At 41.6% G+C, this 16,584-nt stretch overlaps 1 protein-coding gene across 1 annotated transcript in view; it reads left to right on the forward strand.

Moving 5' to 3' along the window:
• The window catches only part of celsr3 (cadherin, EGF LAG seven-pass G-type receptor 3), a 107,032-nt gene that overhangs the window by 24,492 nt on the left and 65,956 nt on the right, over window positions 1-16,584 (forward strand). Inside the window, exons 2-3 of the mRNA XM_078254553.1 lie at window positions 1,931-2,274; window positions 4,694-4,982. Coding sequence (XP_078110679.1) covers window positions 1,931-2,274; window positions 4,694-4,982 — 633 coding nt within the window. The remainder of the gene's footprint in view (window positions 1-1,930; window positions 2,275-4,693; window positions 4,983-16,584) is intronic.

Consider the following 16,584-nt stretch of genomic DNA (forward strand, 5'->3'; position numbering starts at 1 on the left):
TGGCTTACTTACATGGCTTATATATTTTGTAAGTCTTAAAGCACTTGCTAATGCTTAGGAAAAGAGAGTGTCTTAAACATTACTAGATGGTAAACATCGACTTTTTCAATATTGAACCAAAACCATTAAAAACACCATCTTTCCACAACTTTAAGCTCAACCTCTGTTTTAGCCTCAAACAACAAGTGGGACGCAGGAAACACAGTGTCAAAGTCCTGTGTTTTGAACGCCCAACCATCCACACCAACCTGCTCCCTATGACGTCTGTTATAAGAATATCATACTTCCTGGAATGGAAAAAGAAAATATTGCCAGTGAAAATAATCCAGGGAGCAAATTTGTTGCCTCTAAATTATATGGCAGTATACAAAAGTGTTTTGTAGTAAACAGGGTTGGTTGTGGACATGTAAAATGTGACAATTCACCTCAAAGTATAACAAATTGGGTGCCTTTTTTAACCTGCTTGTCATGTAAAAATGTCAGACAACTGTTACATACGTATATGCATTAAAACACAACTCAGGTTATGGTTCGGCAACTAACACAGATTTAAGGGTGGTTGAATAAAAAACATATTTGAAACTGGAAACTTCATTCACAGCAGATCAATTCTTACATCATTTAAAACATAAACTCCTCACCTTTTCGCTTTCTGGCTCCCATTCATTTATGTCACACTTCCTGCTTCCGGAACACAGAGTAGGGAATCAGAACTTCTGGTCAACAGTCCCAGGATTTAGATTATTAGCCATAATGTCTAAACCATCTGAGGTAGACTGACCACGAGCTACGTGGTTGTGAAATGAAAGTTTCTGCTCCTGTAGAAGCTAGAAGTCTGTATGAAATAACCTTGTTTTAAAGGTCCCATGGCATGAAAAGTTCACTTTATGAGGTTTTTTAATGTTAATATGCATTCCCCCAGCCTGCCTATGGCCCCCTAGTGGCTAGAAATGGTGATAGGTGTAAATTGAGCCCTGGGTATCCTGCTCTGCCTTTGAGAAAATGAAAGCTCAGATGGGCCAATCTGGAATCTTGCTCCTTATGACGTCATAAGGAGTAAGGTTACCTCCCCTTTCTCTGCTTTGCCCGTCAAGAGAATTTGGCCCCCCCATGAGAGAGAGAGACATCATGGCTTGAAAACAAGCAAAATGGCAGTTGGTCAAGTCCACACCCCCATCCTCCACCTTGCCCCCCCCCTCCTCCTCCTCCTCAATAGCTATAGACACAGAAATGGCACATACTAAGGAAAGCTCATTGTGGGACTGGCTCTAGTGGCTGTAATTCTGCACCAAGGCTGAATTTCGGGAAAGAGACTTCAGATACAGTATTAGGGGACCACTAAGGCCTATATAAAAGCATCCAATGAGCACCATGCCATGGGACCTTTAAGAAAAACATGTTTTATCCGCAAGTTTATGGAGAAAAACTACACTACCCACAATCCTTAGCGTAACAGCAACGTCTCTCATTGGTCCAACTCGCTGTTACCATAGAACCGTTTACCGTACCCACGAAACCTCGAACTGCTAGAGCGAGCTTCTACTATTGAAGTCTATGATAGTTTCTGTACACGGTCTTGTACCTTTTGCCTTTTTCAAAATGTTTTTTACTTTGAGATTGTTCATTTACAATCCGAACCACATCGTCGTAGGTGACTTTAGGCAGGTTGCGGAGAGACTTGGTCCAGCAGTGTCTATCGGGCTCCGCCAATGTAAAAAGCTAACCGGAAGAGCCGTACCCCCACTCAGAGATGTTCTTCTGGTCTTCAACTGTCAATTGACCCTTCTCCCTCATGCCTCCTCCTTCATCTATCTCCCTCCTACTGTTAGTTGTCTTTCCAAACCTCTCTATCTTCTATACACCTCATGAATGAGCACCTATATTCTCTTTCCTAAAATTTTTTCCTCTGCTCTCTTCTCTAACTTTTCAGATGGCGTCCACAGCATTTCAGCCCAGTGTGTTCTCCGCGTCCTCATCATCACAGAGGACATGCTGGGCAGCAGTGTCACTGTCCGCCTCCAGAACATGTCCCAGGAGCACTTCCTGTCACCACTGCTGGGTAACTTCCTGGAAGGCGTGTCAGCAGTGCTCTCTGTGCCTGTCGACGATGTTTTCATCTTCAATATCCAGCCAGATCTGGACGCTGCGCCGGGAGGGATCCTGAATGTGAGCTTCTCTGCCGCGTTGCCCGGCGGACTCTTCTTCCCCTCTGAGACCCTGGAGGAACAGCTGTACCTGAACAGGCCGAGGCTGACGTCACTGACACAGATGGAGGTTAGTTACAAATACATGATATAAGAATCACAAGTTTTATATGCTTAGTATTGTTGTATATATCTACAGACACAATGACCACATATATTTTTCAAATGAACATTTTATGAAAAAAGTCACTCATATGCAGCAGCTGGAATTCTGATTACATGTAATAAGACATGTGAAGCAAACGTAATAAGACACATTGTGCAAACACACATGCATCAAAAGACAGTTACTTGAGCATATTGCATGTGAACTGATAATAATACAATACAGATACCATGTCAGCGCAGCCATATGGCTTTATCAAGCAATACGCTGATATGACCACTAAATGTTCTCATGCATGAAATAACACACACCTGGATACAGCAGGCACATCAGTTACAAACAAGCCTATAGACCCTCTCAGACCATCTCTGTACGTGCATGAGAGAAAGAGATAGAGAAAGAGATATTTCGATAAAGTAAAACCCAAAGGAGAAAAGATTTGTGGCAACTGCTGACTATCCCTCCTTCTCTTCAGTCAGACCTGGCATATTGGGGAAACCCCCGGACCCTGTCTACCGGGGTTCCCATGGGCAAAGTGACGTCATACGTGACAGTGTACACAGACGTGTCGCTTACTGGCTGGGGAGGGATGTGCGAGTCACAGGTTGTGGGAGGAGAATGGCCACCTCCCCCTCTCCCACACATAAACTGCCTGGAGCTGTCCACAGTGCTGAAGGTTTTAAAACACTTTGCTCCAGTGATAGCACGGAGACATGTCGTCGTACGGACAGACAACGTTACAGCAGCAGCGTTCATAAACCGTCAAGGCGGCGTGCGCTCGGCCCGGCTATTGGAAATAGCCAGGAGCCTCCTGCTGTGGGCCCACAGTCATCTGTTGTCCCTCAAAGGAGTCTACATCCCCGGGGTCCTGAACCGGGTGGCGGACCTAATGTCGAGGGGAGGGCCCTCTCACAACGAGTGGAAATTGAATCCCACTATTGTTCAGAAGCTGTGGAGCAGGTTCGGGAAAGCGGAGGTTTCACTGGCTGTGCGAGGCTATCATCCAGGCTTAGAACGCGGGGAGCGGAGCCCCCCCAGGGCATCCGAGCACATTCTACGAAGGCATTATCGGCGTCCGCCGCCGTATTCAGAGGCATGACAGTAGCCGACATCTGCGCAGCGGCCTCCTGGGCATCCCCATGCCCATTCACCCGTTTCTATCTGCGCGATATGTCTGAGCCCTCCATGACCCACTCGGTCCTGTCCACACTCAATGACGAATGATGCGCCATTGCATGTGTGTTTTTCCCTGCTGTCCTCACCCCGCCTGCACTGGGTGCTGGGTGGAACGCGGGTGTCCTCATAATTATCAATCATGATACAATTCTCACTAACCATGCACGCCTTCAATCATGGAATAATGTGCCGCTGCATGTGTACTCGTCTGCGGTCCTCACAGTTTCTGCGGACGTAGTTGAAAGCCCGTGCTACGCAAGGGTGGGAAAGAAATCTTCACTACTGCGCATGCGCGAAGGGATAAACCCAATAGCGTAGCTTAGAGGGCTGCGCCTATACTCATAGAATCTGGAGTTACAATACGTAACTATCGTTAGCGCTACTGCGATGATTTATCATTAGCATGATACCACGTAGCTAACGTTAGATAGCATAACTAAGGTGCTAAAAAAATAACACTAGCATGCAAAGCTTTTCACATGTCAACATTCTAGCTAGCTAGCTGTTGAACTAATTGCAGTCTATCAGAGTTTCTCTGTAAAAAGGTGAAACATTTCTATCCATGTTATAAGCTAAATAGTAACTGTTAAATAGGTTATGTCACTTGTAAGTCAAACTTGGAACACCTCATCAAAAAGAAGACTAATTAGTCAGGCGTCAAGTGCACAGGTGTAATCAATACAATTAATTAAGGCTACAATCAAGTTAGGTGCTCCAATTTCAGGGCCCTGGTATTGCTTAGCCTAAGCTTATGCTTTCTCTCTGGCATCTAAGAATATTGTAATTCAAGAAGTATTGAATTGATATACAATTTAAAGGTAGCCTATATACAAGTTACTTTTCAGATTAAGCCTTAAAAAGTAATACGTTTCTGAAATGCGTTGTTATGGATTGAACTGCCTTATTGTATATAAATAAGTTAAAACTACATCCACTTAACCAGCTACCACACTAAAATTATGCATATGCATTGGTATTAAAAAAGGTTATTCATGATAATCACTCATATGGGCCATTCTTTTTGCACAACAAATACAAATACAATATTACTGTTAGTAGTTTTACTTGTGCTTTTACTACTATTACAAGTCAGAACAGATCTGAATTGGGACACCATCTGTAAACAGTAAACTACTGTTTACATGTTAACACAGCAATAACATTCTTCACAATGACTTCCAACATCTTTCCTCACCCATGACTCCAGGTTCTCCCGTTCGACGACAATGTGTGTCTGCGTGAGCCATGCCAGAACTACATGAAGTGCATCTCAGTGCTGCGCTTCAACAGCTCTGCCCCCTTCATCTCCTCGCCCTCCATCTTGTTCCGGCCCATCCACCCTATCGCAGGCCTACGCTGCCGCTGCCCAGTTGGCTTCACGGGTGATTACTGCGAGACGGAGATCAACCTGTGTTACTCCAACCCTTGCCTGAATGGAGGGGTTTGCGCCCGCAGAGAAGGAGGGTACACCTGCATCTGCCGTGAAGATTATACTGGTGAGTAGTGTGCTGTAGTGCAGGAGTGTGCATGTATTTGTGCTGCTGTGGCAAAGGGGTTCTTTCTGGGTAGAAGGGCTTGAATTAAATGTGTGTGTTTTTTACACAAGTAAAGTTTTTACACAAGTGTGTTTGGTAATGGTGACGGTATACCAGGGGCGAATGGTACACAGTTCCTACCCCGGTTTTGGAATCACGGTTTGGCGTGAGTTCGGTACAGTGGAAACCCCCCCCACCCCACCCCACAATCAAAATGCATAAGGATATGTTTTTTATTTTTATTTATTTCATACAGACAGTAGTGCAAGTTATTAAGACTTTGTTAAACTATTTCTTTATTAGAAAAATGAGAAATATTTTAAACACTTCTCTAATACACCTTACGAACACTGAACAAACACTTCCCTAAAAAACATCAGGTCACAACCAGCTATACAACTGACAACAACATCTCTTATGCGTTGAAATTGAAAATTAAAGCCTGTTTGATGTGTTTCCATTCACATACCATGCGACGGTCAAGCAGCGTCGACACGTCGTCTTCGGTAGGTCTTCCAGCTTCTGTGTTTGATTTGCGCTTGCCATGGTGCGACTGACTCACACGCTAATTAGTTGTGCAAACCTCAGCACATTGCTAATGGTGTATGGCTAAAGGTTTCTGGGGAGGGGGAGGACACGCACTTCTGAAATGTGGTTCCACATTACGTGAATCAATCTACATACCGTGTATTCTGCGTGCAGCTGCGTGCACCTGACCGTGACCCCCGTACCGTGACGGTTCGGCAAGAACATAAAAAACGTTACAGCCCTCGGGTATACACATGACGTGATACACGTTGATTATAAATTGTACTAGTATATTCACTTACGTTTGTTTTAAGCAAGTTAAGAATAAACCCAATAATTAATTCATGCGTCTTTTAATCAAGACTGAAGAGTCAAATTTGATAAAGAATTTGTGACATTGTGAACACCCAATGAATTCTAAATGCCCTAAAATGAATAGAAATCATCCACATCTAGCTTGAAATGTCCTTGGTCTTGATCACTCTAGTTAGCCACCTCTAAGTTGCTGTCTACATGTTAAGGTGTGGACACATAGTGCCGATAATGGGCCGTTGGACAGTCTGGCGAGGTCAGTGACTCAAGTCTGTTTGGTGTGTTCCGTGCCGTCGTCCGTCCGAGGGGCCGTCAGCCTTCATTCGGACTCAAATAGTCCATCTGATTGGTAGAGTGCTAACCCGGAAGCGGGGAGCGGAATGAGCGTGACTAGAGTCTCTCAAAATCTGATGAAAATCTTTTAAACTGACCTTTGTCGATCTGAAATGAAGACAGATTCAGCAACTGCATGGCCTATTTCTCGTTTAAAATGTTTTCAGAAACACGTTTCAGTGAACTATTTTAGTACAATATGAGATCGGATTCTGAACAAGCCGCCATGACAGTCTGTCTTTGAATTTCCGGAGAAGTCAGACCCACGTGACGCGTTCGTCCAATCAGCTGCCGGTTTTCATTTTTGGGCGACAATACAGATTAGCGCCGCCTGCTGTTATGGAGACGTATTACGTCTCGTCGCTTTGGTGTGTTCCGAGGCACTTTTTTGACCAATTTGGGGAGACTGATCAGCCCAACTGCCTTTTCTGCCGACGTTTGGCCGTCGGCTCTGTGTGTCCACACCTTTATTGGTTTAACTGATTGACCTTTCCAGTGCAGTGAGCACTCACTGCACTGCACAGTTAAGAGTCCAATTAGCACATGAGAGCTTGCCAATCAACATGTCATTTAGTAGAAACATTTACATCTTTAGTAGAATACTTTTAAACACTTAGTAGTTATCCTGCTGCTGCAGGTTAAAATGTCAGCTCATGACATAGAGAAACCAAGCTGAGCAATGTTGCTTTTACAGGAACTAGGTAGAACATAACTTATGCTTAAGAGCATGAATAATACTATCATGAATTATGAAAACAGACGTATGTATTTTATAATTTTGTATTTACATTACAATGCTTGAATTTGAAACAACAATGCTAAACTATAGGCAATAAAAAAGTGTTTTATTCATTCACCTCTATGTCACTGATTTAACGGATAGGAGTGTAGTGTGTTTATGTGTGTGTTTGTTGTGTTTTGGTGTAGCCTCAACTCCAGCCTGGTAAACTAAAACTGACTGACTGTGTGTCTTTGTTCATGTCCCATATTGGCTTCCTTTGTGATCCACTCTGTTTTTACTCTGTTGTTGTGTTGAGCCGAACAACATGAAAACACACACTCTGCCTCCTTGGAGAGCTTCTGCCTCCTTTGCTCTCTACCTGTTATAGTCTTTTACACATACACGTACACACACACACACGCACACACACGCACACACACACACACACACACACACACACACACACACACACACACACACACACACACACACACACACACACACACACACACACATACATTTCATTCTTTCTTACCTTTCCCAATACTCTAGACTAATTTCCTCTCTCTCTTTCACTCCCTCTCTGCCTCCCTGTTTTTTCTGCCCCTTCATACTGCTGAATTGCTTCAGTCTTTGAGTAGGTTGTAGGAGAGGATAGATGCTATGAATGTCAGTGTGTGTGTGTCTGGGGGATGTTTCACATTGCCTTTTATTTTGAATCAAAAGAGAGCTGGGGGAGTGAAGCAATACTTTTCTTTCATGAGAGAGACAGAGTATTTTCCAAACTCCCACTGAGCCAGACAGAGAGAGAGATTTAAAGAGAGAAAGACAGAGACAGAGAGAGAGAAAGAGAGAGAGGAAATAAGCAAAGGAGAAATGGAGGTAGAAAGGGACAGAGAGCGAGTGGGAGGGAGAGACAAAGACAGAGAATGTAGTATGATGGAATGAGAGATGGAGGGAGTCAGGACAGTTTCAGAAATGGAGAGAAAGACATGAACAAAATGTAGGAAGAGAGGGAATGACATTTCCAGTCATTGATCCAAAACGGTGGTCCTAGATTGCACATCGCACATCCACCAATGTCTGATTTGGAATTTTGTCTCCATCAAAATTCTGAAAGTGTCTGCAATGTAGGACTAAATTCTCACAATGTAACTGCTGCTAAGACCCATGTCTAAAACCAATCAATCAGACTATGACATGAGATGACTCAGAATACACTGGCTGCTGGAACGTTGTTGAAGTTCCTCTTTTTAGGTTAAAGAAACAACAAAAAACTGTGCCAGTGCTATGGCCAAAGCTTGGATGACAGATGACGTGTCTCTGCATTTATTTCTATCTACATGAACCTGCAAGATCGCTGTTGGCACACGATGTGTATGGGCTTATGGATGGTGACAGAGAAAACAGAAAGGATAAAAGATTGGAAAAAATGTGATCATTGATAATAGGAGAGGGGACAAAGAATTAAACGTTCAAGACAGGAGAGCGAGAGAGTGCAAACAGCAGAGCATGAGAGATGAAGGCAAGGACGGAGAAGAGGTGGGTATGACAGCAATATGAAAGACGAGGGAGACGGATGAATTCAGAGAGAATAACATGGAAGGAGGGCTGCAGGGGGAAAATGGGGTGAGAGACATCTGGGAGAAATAAGAGAGAGGGATAGAAGATGAGAGTTGAGGGATAGAGCAAGGGAAATCAGATGTGTTCTGGGTTGTTGGTGTTGTGCTTTTCCTGCGTAGGCGTTGGGTGTCTTGTCAACGCCCAGGGCTAGTGGGAGGAAGAGGATGAGGACAAGTAAACAGGGATGAATTGATTCTGCAACACACAAAAATCTCCAGACCTCCCAACCAGGTTTGCTCTCTACCTCATTGTTTTTTTTTTCTCCATCCAACCGGCCTTCATCCATCCCCTCATACACTGTTTGTGGCTTTGAATTGCTTTTCCCTGAAACTCTAAGGGTTTCTCTCACAGGAAGGAGCTAAGCCCAGGGTTTTATTGGAAACTTTCCACTCAGTGAGGAATATTTTTGACGCTAAGTTAACCCTGTTGTGTTATTTTTATTTTTGTTTTTATTTAACCTTTATTTAACCAGGTAGGACGTTGAGAACAAGTTCTCATTTTCAACGGTGACCTGGCCAAGAAAAGCATAGGCGTGCAAGACAACATACAGTTACACATTCAATACAATACAAGAATACAAAATACAATAGGCTGCATAAAGTACAGAATTAAGTGGGCATTACAAAGCCGGTGCAAAGTGAGGTGTACGTGCCAGGGTTAAAGTAAAAATGTTTTTAGTTTACTGACGTGTTACAGGACTTCTGAAGTCCTCAAATTAATGAATTGAATTCAGTGAATCCTTGACTTTGAGACAGATTGACCAGTACTGCTTTAATCTGCTCACAGGCATTTTCTCTTATCATAGCAGGAAAAGCTCAGGTGTTACTAATAACATTAACAATGGCTCCATTCTATTCAAATGTGTTCTATACTAGAACCATGACACTGATACAGCTGTTTGTAAGTCAGGCATCGTTACTTTCATTATTTACACCTGTGTTTTTTCTACTGGGACATGTCACATCGTCCGCTGTTAAAAAAAATGGCTACCCAAGGCTTTTCTACATTAAGTTGAAGTTTAAGTTTATTAGCCATTTCAACAGTGCAGTTGATAGGAATTTGTCTTGGTGTGCCCACATATACCACCTAATTGACAATAGTGTACCAACATAATACATTGCACACATATTGACAACAAATGCACAGACATAAACAGCCATAATGCAGAGAGGACAGTCCACAAGTACATAATACCGCAGGGAAAAAAATTAATACGTTAAGCCATGTGTAAGTGTCGTATAGCTTGGAGGTAGGTGCTATCTTTGAAGCGTGATGTTTTGCTGGTGATGCTTCTATACCTCTTCCCTGATGGCAAAAGGGTTAACACAGGTACAGATAGTTCCATGTACTGTAAGTAGTCAGTTTTCTGCTCATGTTCCTGCAACTCATTTTAATTTCATATGTGGCAAACTAGATAGCCAAACAGAAAACAAAATAGATAGGGAACCAAAATAATCTCATATTGTAAACATTTGGAAGCATTAAACAAAACAGTAAGTGATCATGCCTTTAAAATAAAAGTTTCCCCAGAAGTAATGAAACCTTGTTATTAATACGGCAGACAAATGAGCCCTCCTTTGATAGAGTAATCTCTGTCTTACACCAGTATATTGTTGTGCTGCTGTTTCTTAAAATTCTGAACATATTCTCTGAAGACCCTGTTCCTTCTTCATGAATAGAATATGTTGTAATTTCTTTGTCACTCATATCAAAGGTTTGCACATTTGAACTTTTGCTAATTTCTCATTGCCAGACATTTGCCTCCCGAAGTATAATTCATTTAGAATGGGTAAGAAAGCTTTTGTGGTATTACCAGAAACCAGATATGCTGTTTTTAAACCCCAGCCAATTGAATGACTGTCAAGGCAATCAAATACATTTCCTCTGAAATCCAACTGCATGTCACACAAAGTAAGATCTAGTGTAAAGGCTGGTTGAGGCTGCTGTTCTTGTTAGTGATGGACTTGTTTGGCTTAGAGTATACCGTTAAGACTTTAAATTATTAACCAGTGCTCTTAAAATAAAATTAAATCTGAGTCTGTTAATCAAGTATAGTTTAAGTGATTTTAACTAAGGAATAGTTACCTTCTGCTCCTCTAAGAAATAAACCTCTCCATTTCAAATGTAGAAGGGAAGATTTAGTCCCACCTCCCGCAGCTACAATGCTAAACTCAGCTGAAGCTGTGCAATATGCACTCTTTTATTCATGAGAATTTGAATATTTCTAACCTCAAGCGCTCACTTGCAATGCTGATACAAATGTGCAACAGTCGTTAACTCTGAAGACCTCAGTGGTAAAAAGAGAAGTTCCCAGTGGACAGACAACATTAAAGACAAAGATAACAGTAAACAGAAAGAGAGGATATCTGATCGTTTTCACAAACAGAAAGAACACAGACTCAGAAATGATAAAGAGAGGTGCACATTATGCAGATTATAGTAAGATATAATACGAGCGATACTCCTCAGAGAGCCGAGAGATGCAAAGAGGAGATGGGAGACAGAGAGAGAGAAGTATGGATGCAGACTAAATTAGTTTGTGAGAAGATAAAATGGTGAGTGGTGAGTAGAGAGGACATGGGTAGAAACGGAATTGCTTGGTTGTGTTGAGCAAGCTTCATTTTACACCGAGAGACGATGAGAAAAAGAGCAAGCGAAAGAGACAGAGAAGAAATGCGGTAGGCAGAGGTGAGATTAGTTTTGGATGTGATAGAGCAGATATGCATGTTATACTGAGAAATTTAATCCAGCAGATATGGCGGGAAACACAAACAGAGCAAATTCGCTTTAGGTAGCTGAGACTACTGTATGTGAGGAGAATAATGCTCGGGTATAAGTGAGTTTTAGCCTTTTGAGGAAGGTGTGGATGGTTTCAAAGTTAGGGACAGAAAGGAATGGAAAGACTAGTGAGCAACTGAGAAGGTGAGAGAGCAGACATTTAGTAGTTTGAGATGAGATTAAAGTGGCCATATTATGCTCATCTTCAGGTTCATAATTGTATTTAGAGGTTGTACCAGAATAGGTTTACATGGTTTAATTTTCAAAAAACACCATATTTTTGTTGTACTGCACATTGCTGCAGCTCCTTTTTTCACCCTGTGTGTTGAGCTCTCTGTTTTAGATACAGAGTGAGGCATCTCACTTCTGTACTATCTTTGTTGGGAGTTGCACATGCACAGTACCTAGGTAAGGACAACCAGCCAGTCAGAAGTCAGAGTATGAGGACGTGCCAAGCTAGCACATTGGCGAGCATTATAACGTGTGTTACAAAGTGACGCACGTTCGTCACGGAAGTAAAGGCTGGACTACAATAGAGCTGTTTGGAGCAGTTTGTGAACAGTGTTTTCTGTTGGAGATGGTAAGTCCTTTGTGGACTTTGGCCGTTTTCACTTTGTAAACCTATAACATGCACAAAAAAGATATATAACACAATAAAGGTAAGGGAAAAGCCAAAAAGCATAATATGATCACTTTAAAGCATAGTTTGTGAGACTGAATTTAATTTGGTTTAGGAAAGACAGATAGAATGAAGAAACAGGGAGACTGAAAGAATGAAGTGAGAAGTGAATTAGTTTGTGGGGTAGAGGTTAGATTCTCTGCCATTTCCCGCCACTATCCTTGGGCCGGGCCCTTGATTAAACATTACTTTATTAGCCTAATTGGGTGGGGAGAAAGCTATGCCATAATCATGCGCAGCGTCTCCTCCACTCCCACGCATCACACCCGGCCTGCTGTGCTGTATGGTGTAGCTTATAAGTGCAACATGGAGCTTAAAGATGTAAATGAAAACAGGAGAATTAGCCTACCTTTGAGCAAGTTTGGAGGAAAGTCGGAGGTATGGAACCATTTTAAACAAGTCGTGGGCAGTGACAACATATGTGTCGGCTTTGTCGAGTGCATGAAGTGCGACACGCTGCTCGCCTATGACAGCAAAAAAAACGGGACGATGAACAGACACATGAAGCAGGCTTGCCATGGCAGAAAAGATGATAGTGAGCCTTCAATGTCCTCTTTTGTTACTTCTCCAAGCATACCCCTTCTAAACAGATTTCTGCAGTTCAGACAGCTTGGAATTGTAGTTGAGAACGTCAGTTATAACGGCCCACGTATTAAAAAAATGTTTGGGTTTAAATTGGGCTCTGGCTCATAAATACAGTTAATGTGTCGGGCCGGGCTGGGCTCGGACACAACGTGCACGGGCTCGGCTAGGGTCGGGCTTGATTTTTTTGGCTCGATCTAAGCTCTATTGTGGGGTGGGATGAAAGAATGAGGTGGGGGATGAATACAGATTAAGAGGAGACTAAATTGTGTTCAGCAAGATAAGTTGAAAAAGTAAAGATATAGATGAATAAAGAACTGACAAACGGAGGGAGTTTGGCTTTATCACCCACAAGGGTGTTGTGAACTTAAAAGTTCTAAAATACACAAATTGAAGTTTTAAAATAAAACAACTACAATCTTACCGAACAGTATGCAATATAGTTGATTATTCTTCCAGTAGTGCACACCTCGACAGACAGTGATAAAGCAAAAAAAATGTTCAGCGTACTGAACATATGCCCAATGGCAGAACTGAGCCATGAAATGAGAGCTAATTATTAAGCTAATCTGAGCCAATTATATACTGTGCAATTTACAACTCCGACGTAAAGCCAATAGAATTAATGTTTTGAAGCTTTATATTCACTGTTGGACTAATGTTTTAGACAGAAACAACAGGTATTTCACTACAAATTTACATTTTATTTATGTATTTGTTTTCAGACAAATGCAATTAACCAACACTGTAAAAAAAAGAAGTAAATACAAGTCAATTAAGAAGTAAGGACTAAAGGGAGTAATTAAATTAAGCAGCTTTCCATTTATATCATGTATTATATACCGTACACAGCTAGATTCAGAAGTGTCAGTGCCTGTCAGTGTGTGTGAGCAAGCATGCAGGAAACTCAAGGAGAATAAATGACTTTTTGGAGATTGAAAAAAAACAGTAAGTGGTGCAAACAGCCAGAGCAATGAGACCGCTCAGTTTTCGGCATGAAGTTTGGAACAAGGTTTGGCGGAGAAAATAGAGGAAATAGAGACATTTCAATACATAATATACATGATTTGGAAATGTGCACCTTATGTGAAAAAATGCACTGCAGGGGACATGATTTGCTGAGTTGAGTGAGATAAATGCAATATGTGGTTTGAGAGGAAGGAGAGAGAAGACTAAATTTGTTTTTGGGAGATAAGTTGGTGAGCATGAAGGGAGGGGGGGCGAAGATCTTTTTTTTCACCTCAGGGCCCCTGGGGTATTTATGGGAGATATTCATGTCATGTAAAGAATTAAAAGTGAATGCTGTGGCTGTAATCACAGTGTGCTTGTGTTATGTTCTACACAGTGAATACATGTGCATGTACACGGTCTTCCAAGAGTTACATATACAGTAATTTGAATGTGCATAATATCAGAGATATGTTCCTGATGCTGAGTTGTTGCTAGTGGAATCGATAATAGCATACTGTAAGTGTCATTCAAGATAATAACAGTAGTAGTTCTGAACATGAAAGGTATGATTTTGAAAGCAAAGAATAACTTTAACAGGAGGAGGAACGAAGTGCAGAGAAACTCAGGCTGTCTTGTTTTTCTCGATTACATTGCTTTTATGATTGTTAGGAGCTGAAATCGCGATAAAGATTTGATTAATTGCAAAGCCCTCGTATGAAGTACTGGAACTGTACAAGTATATAAATAGGGTACAAGTATATTTTAATATTTTCCAGCAAATTAAAGAACTACAAAAAAAAATGTGTATGTTGCCCAATATCTGTGTTCCGACACCTTTGTTTCCTTGGTCTATGCAAAAGTACAATATCCCTTTGCTTACCCTCATAACATTCACAAGTGCATGTCAGATGTTTTGTGGAGTGTTTTCAGACTTTCTTTTACATGAATACTAAATCTCCATTTCAATTTACATGCAAAGTGAACATATGTTTAAGATGAACACTGAACAGGGCAAATTGGACATTCCATATTTGGAAAAAAGGTAAAAAGGTTTACCCTTCGATTTAAAGAAATGCGTAGTAGAAAAGGAGAGAGAGAGAGAGAGAGAGAGAGAGAGAGAGAGAGAGAGAGAGAGAGAGAGAGAGAGAGAGCGAGAGATGCAAGATCAGTGGCAAAAAAATTAAAACGAAAAGGCAGTAGGGTAAATTCAAAATAAATGTAGTAGGTCAGTTCTTAAAAATGACAATTTTTATGAGTATTTCGAACAGCAAACGGAAAAGCTTTCATAGAATGGCTTGAATTCTGTCAAATTAATCGCAAAACACAACATTTATTAATATGAAAATGTCACAGATCCCTATTTCACTAAATAAGGAGATTTCTGACTCATTACACATCTACATATAATTCGAAATTGGTACAGCCCTTGAAGGCGCTTTATCTTGAGGGGGTGTAAAAAAGAATAAGACCTACAGAGGCAAGACAAGAGGAAGGAGAAGAGGGAAGCAACTAGGAGTGTAGTGGCCTCTAGGGATGTGCCATGTGTTTGGGTGGAGGAGGGGGGTGATGGGGTGGGCGGTTGGGCGGAGCAAACTAAGATGCCGGGGGGTCGTTGAAGAATACTGGCTTTGATGAATAAAACATATGCGTGAATTAAAGGGTGGTGTGAATGCATTAAGCCAGGCATAGAGGAGGAAGAGAGGAAGAAAAAAAGAAAAGGAATAAGATGAACACAGGATGGAAAAGGAACAGTAAAGCGAGGAGCGTTATATATAACCCTGGATGTAAGGAGGAAAGAAAATGGAAAAGGAAGGAAGGAACAAGGAGATAGAGGAGGAGGATGGAGGGAGGAGAGGAAGAAAAATTGGTTACACTTTACTTGAAGGTATCTACATAAGAGTGACATGACACTGTCATGAACGTGTCATAAACATTATAAACAACGCTTCTTTTAGTAAGTGTCATTCGGTTTTTGTCATGACAAGTTATGGTTAGGGTTAGGGTTAGGGTTCATGTGTCATGACTGTGTCATGACAGTGTCATGTGTTCATGACAGTGTCATGTCACTCTTATGTAGATACCTTCAAGTAAAGTGTTACTGAAAAATTAAGGGGTGAATGGAAATAGTACTCTGCTTTTAAGCAGTGAAGTGCTATTTAGACTTGGTGTTTTTAAGTCTTTGTTGGGTGGGTTGCTTGGTGTGTCAGGTCTGTACGTTAAGATGTTTTGCGCATAACAGGTGCTACAGAGGTTGAAGGTTCTGTAGCACAGGCCACAAAATTGTAGCATGAGTATAAAAGTATCAAGTAAGTCCATTGTAGTTTGAGACTATTCAAATTCTGTGTTGGAGGGAGTTTAAAAAGTAATTTTTCATGACCTTTCAAATGAATATAGTACTGAAATATATAGTGCATTATTTGAAATATCTTTAATTTATTTATTATTAGCAGTGAACACAGGAAGTAGGGTTCTGAGGGAGTTGCAGCAAAGAGAGAGACTTTCTTTGAACATGAAGCCCAATGTTACTATAAAATGCTCTGTTTTATCAGTGACGTGTATGAACTACACTGCAGATTGAAGTCTCTTCTAACAGTGATAAATAGAGTGACGGTTGACTCATGAACGGGACTAGCGCGAGTTGAATGCGTTTCGGCAGGTCTGCGTTAGTTTTCAGGTGTATGAACTGTCTGTATTGTCACTGAGCTGCATTTTTTTAAACACATCTGTAGCCCTTATCCAGGTGCCGTCTCAGCGGCTCTGTCTCACACATGCAGCTCAAAGCAGTATTGCACGGGAGCTAATTTCATTCATCACGCAGACCAATTTTTGCGAAGCATGCACAGCGCTGTGTGTATTGTGGATTATGTGTATGTGAGGTCGCCTACACATGATCAGCGGTAAAAACAGCAAGGTAGGGCGTAGAGCATAGTGCAGACACTTCAGAGGCAAAGGGCATACGTCATCAGGTATACGTCATCATCGCTTCTGGCCACCTCATATATAGCTGTTATCTCATTGGTTGAGCTTTGAAAGGTCAGTGGCAACGAGTTAAAAGT

The sequence above is a fragment of the Sander vitreus genome, chromosome 7 (assembly GCF_031162955.1).
Source record: "Sander vitreus isolate 19-12246 chromosome 7, sanVit1, whole genome shotgun sequence".
In the NCBI taxonomy this organism is placed as follows: Eukaryota; Metazoa; Chordata; class Actinopteri; order Perciformes; family Percidae; genus Sander; species Sander vitreus.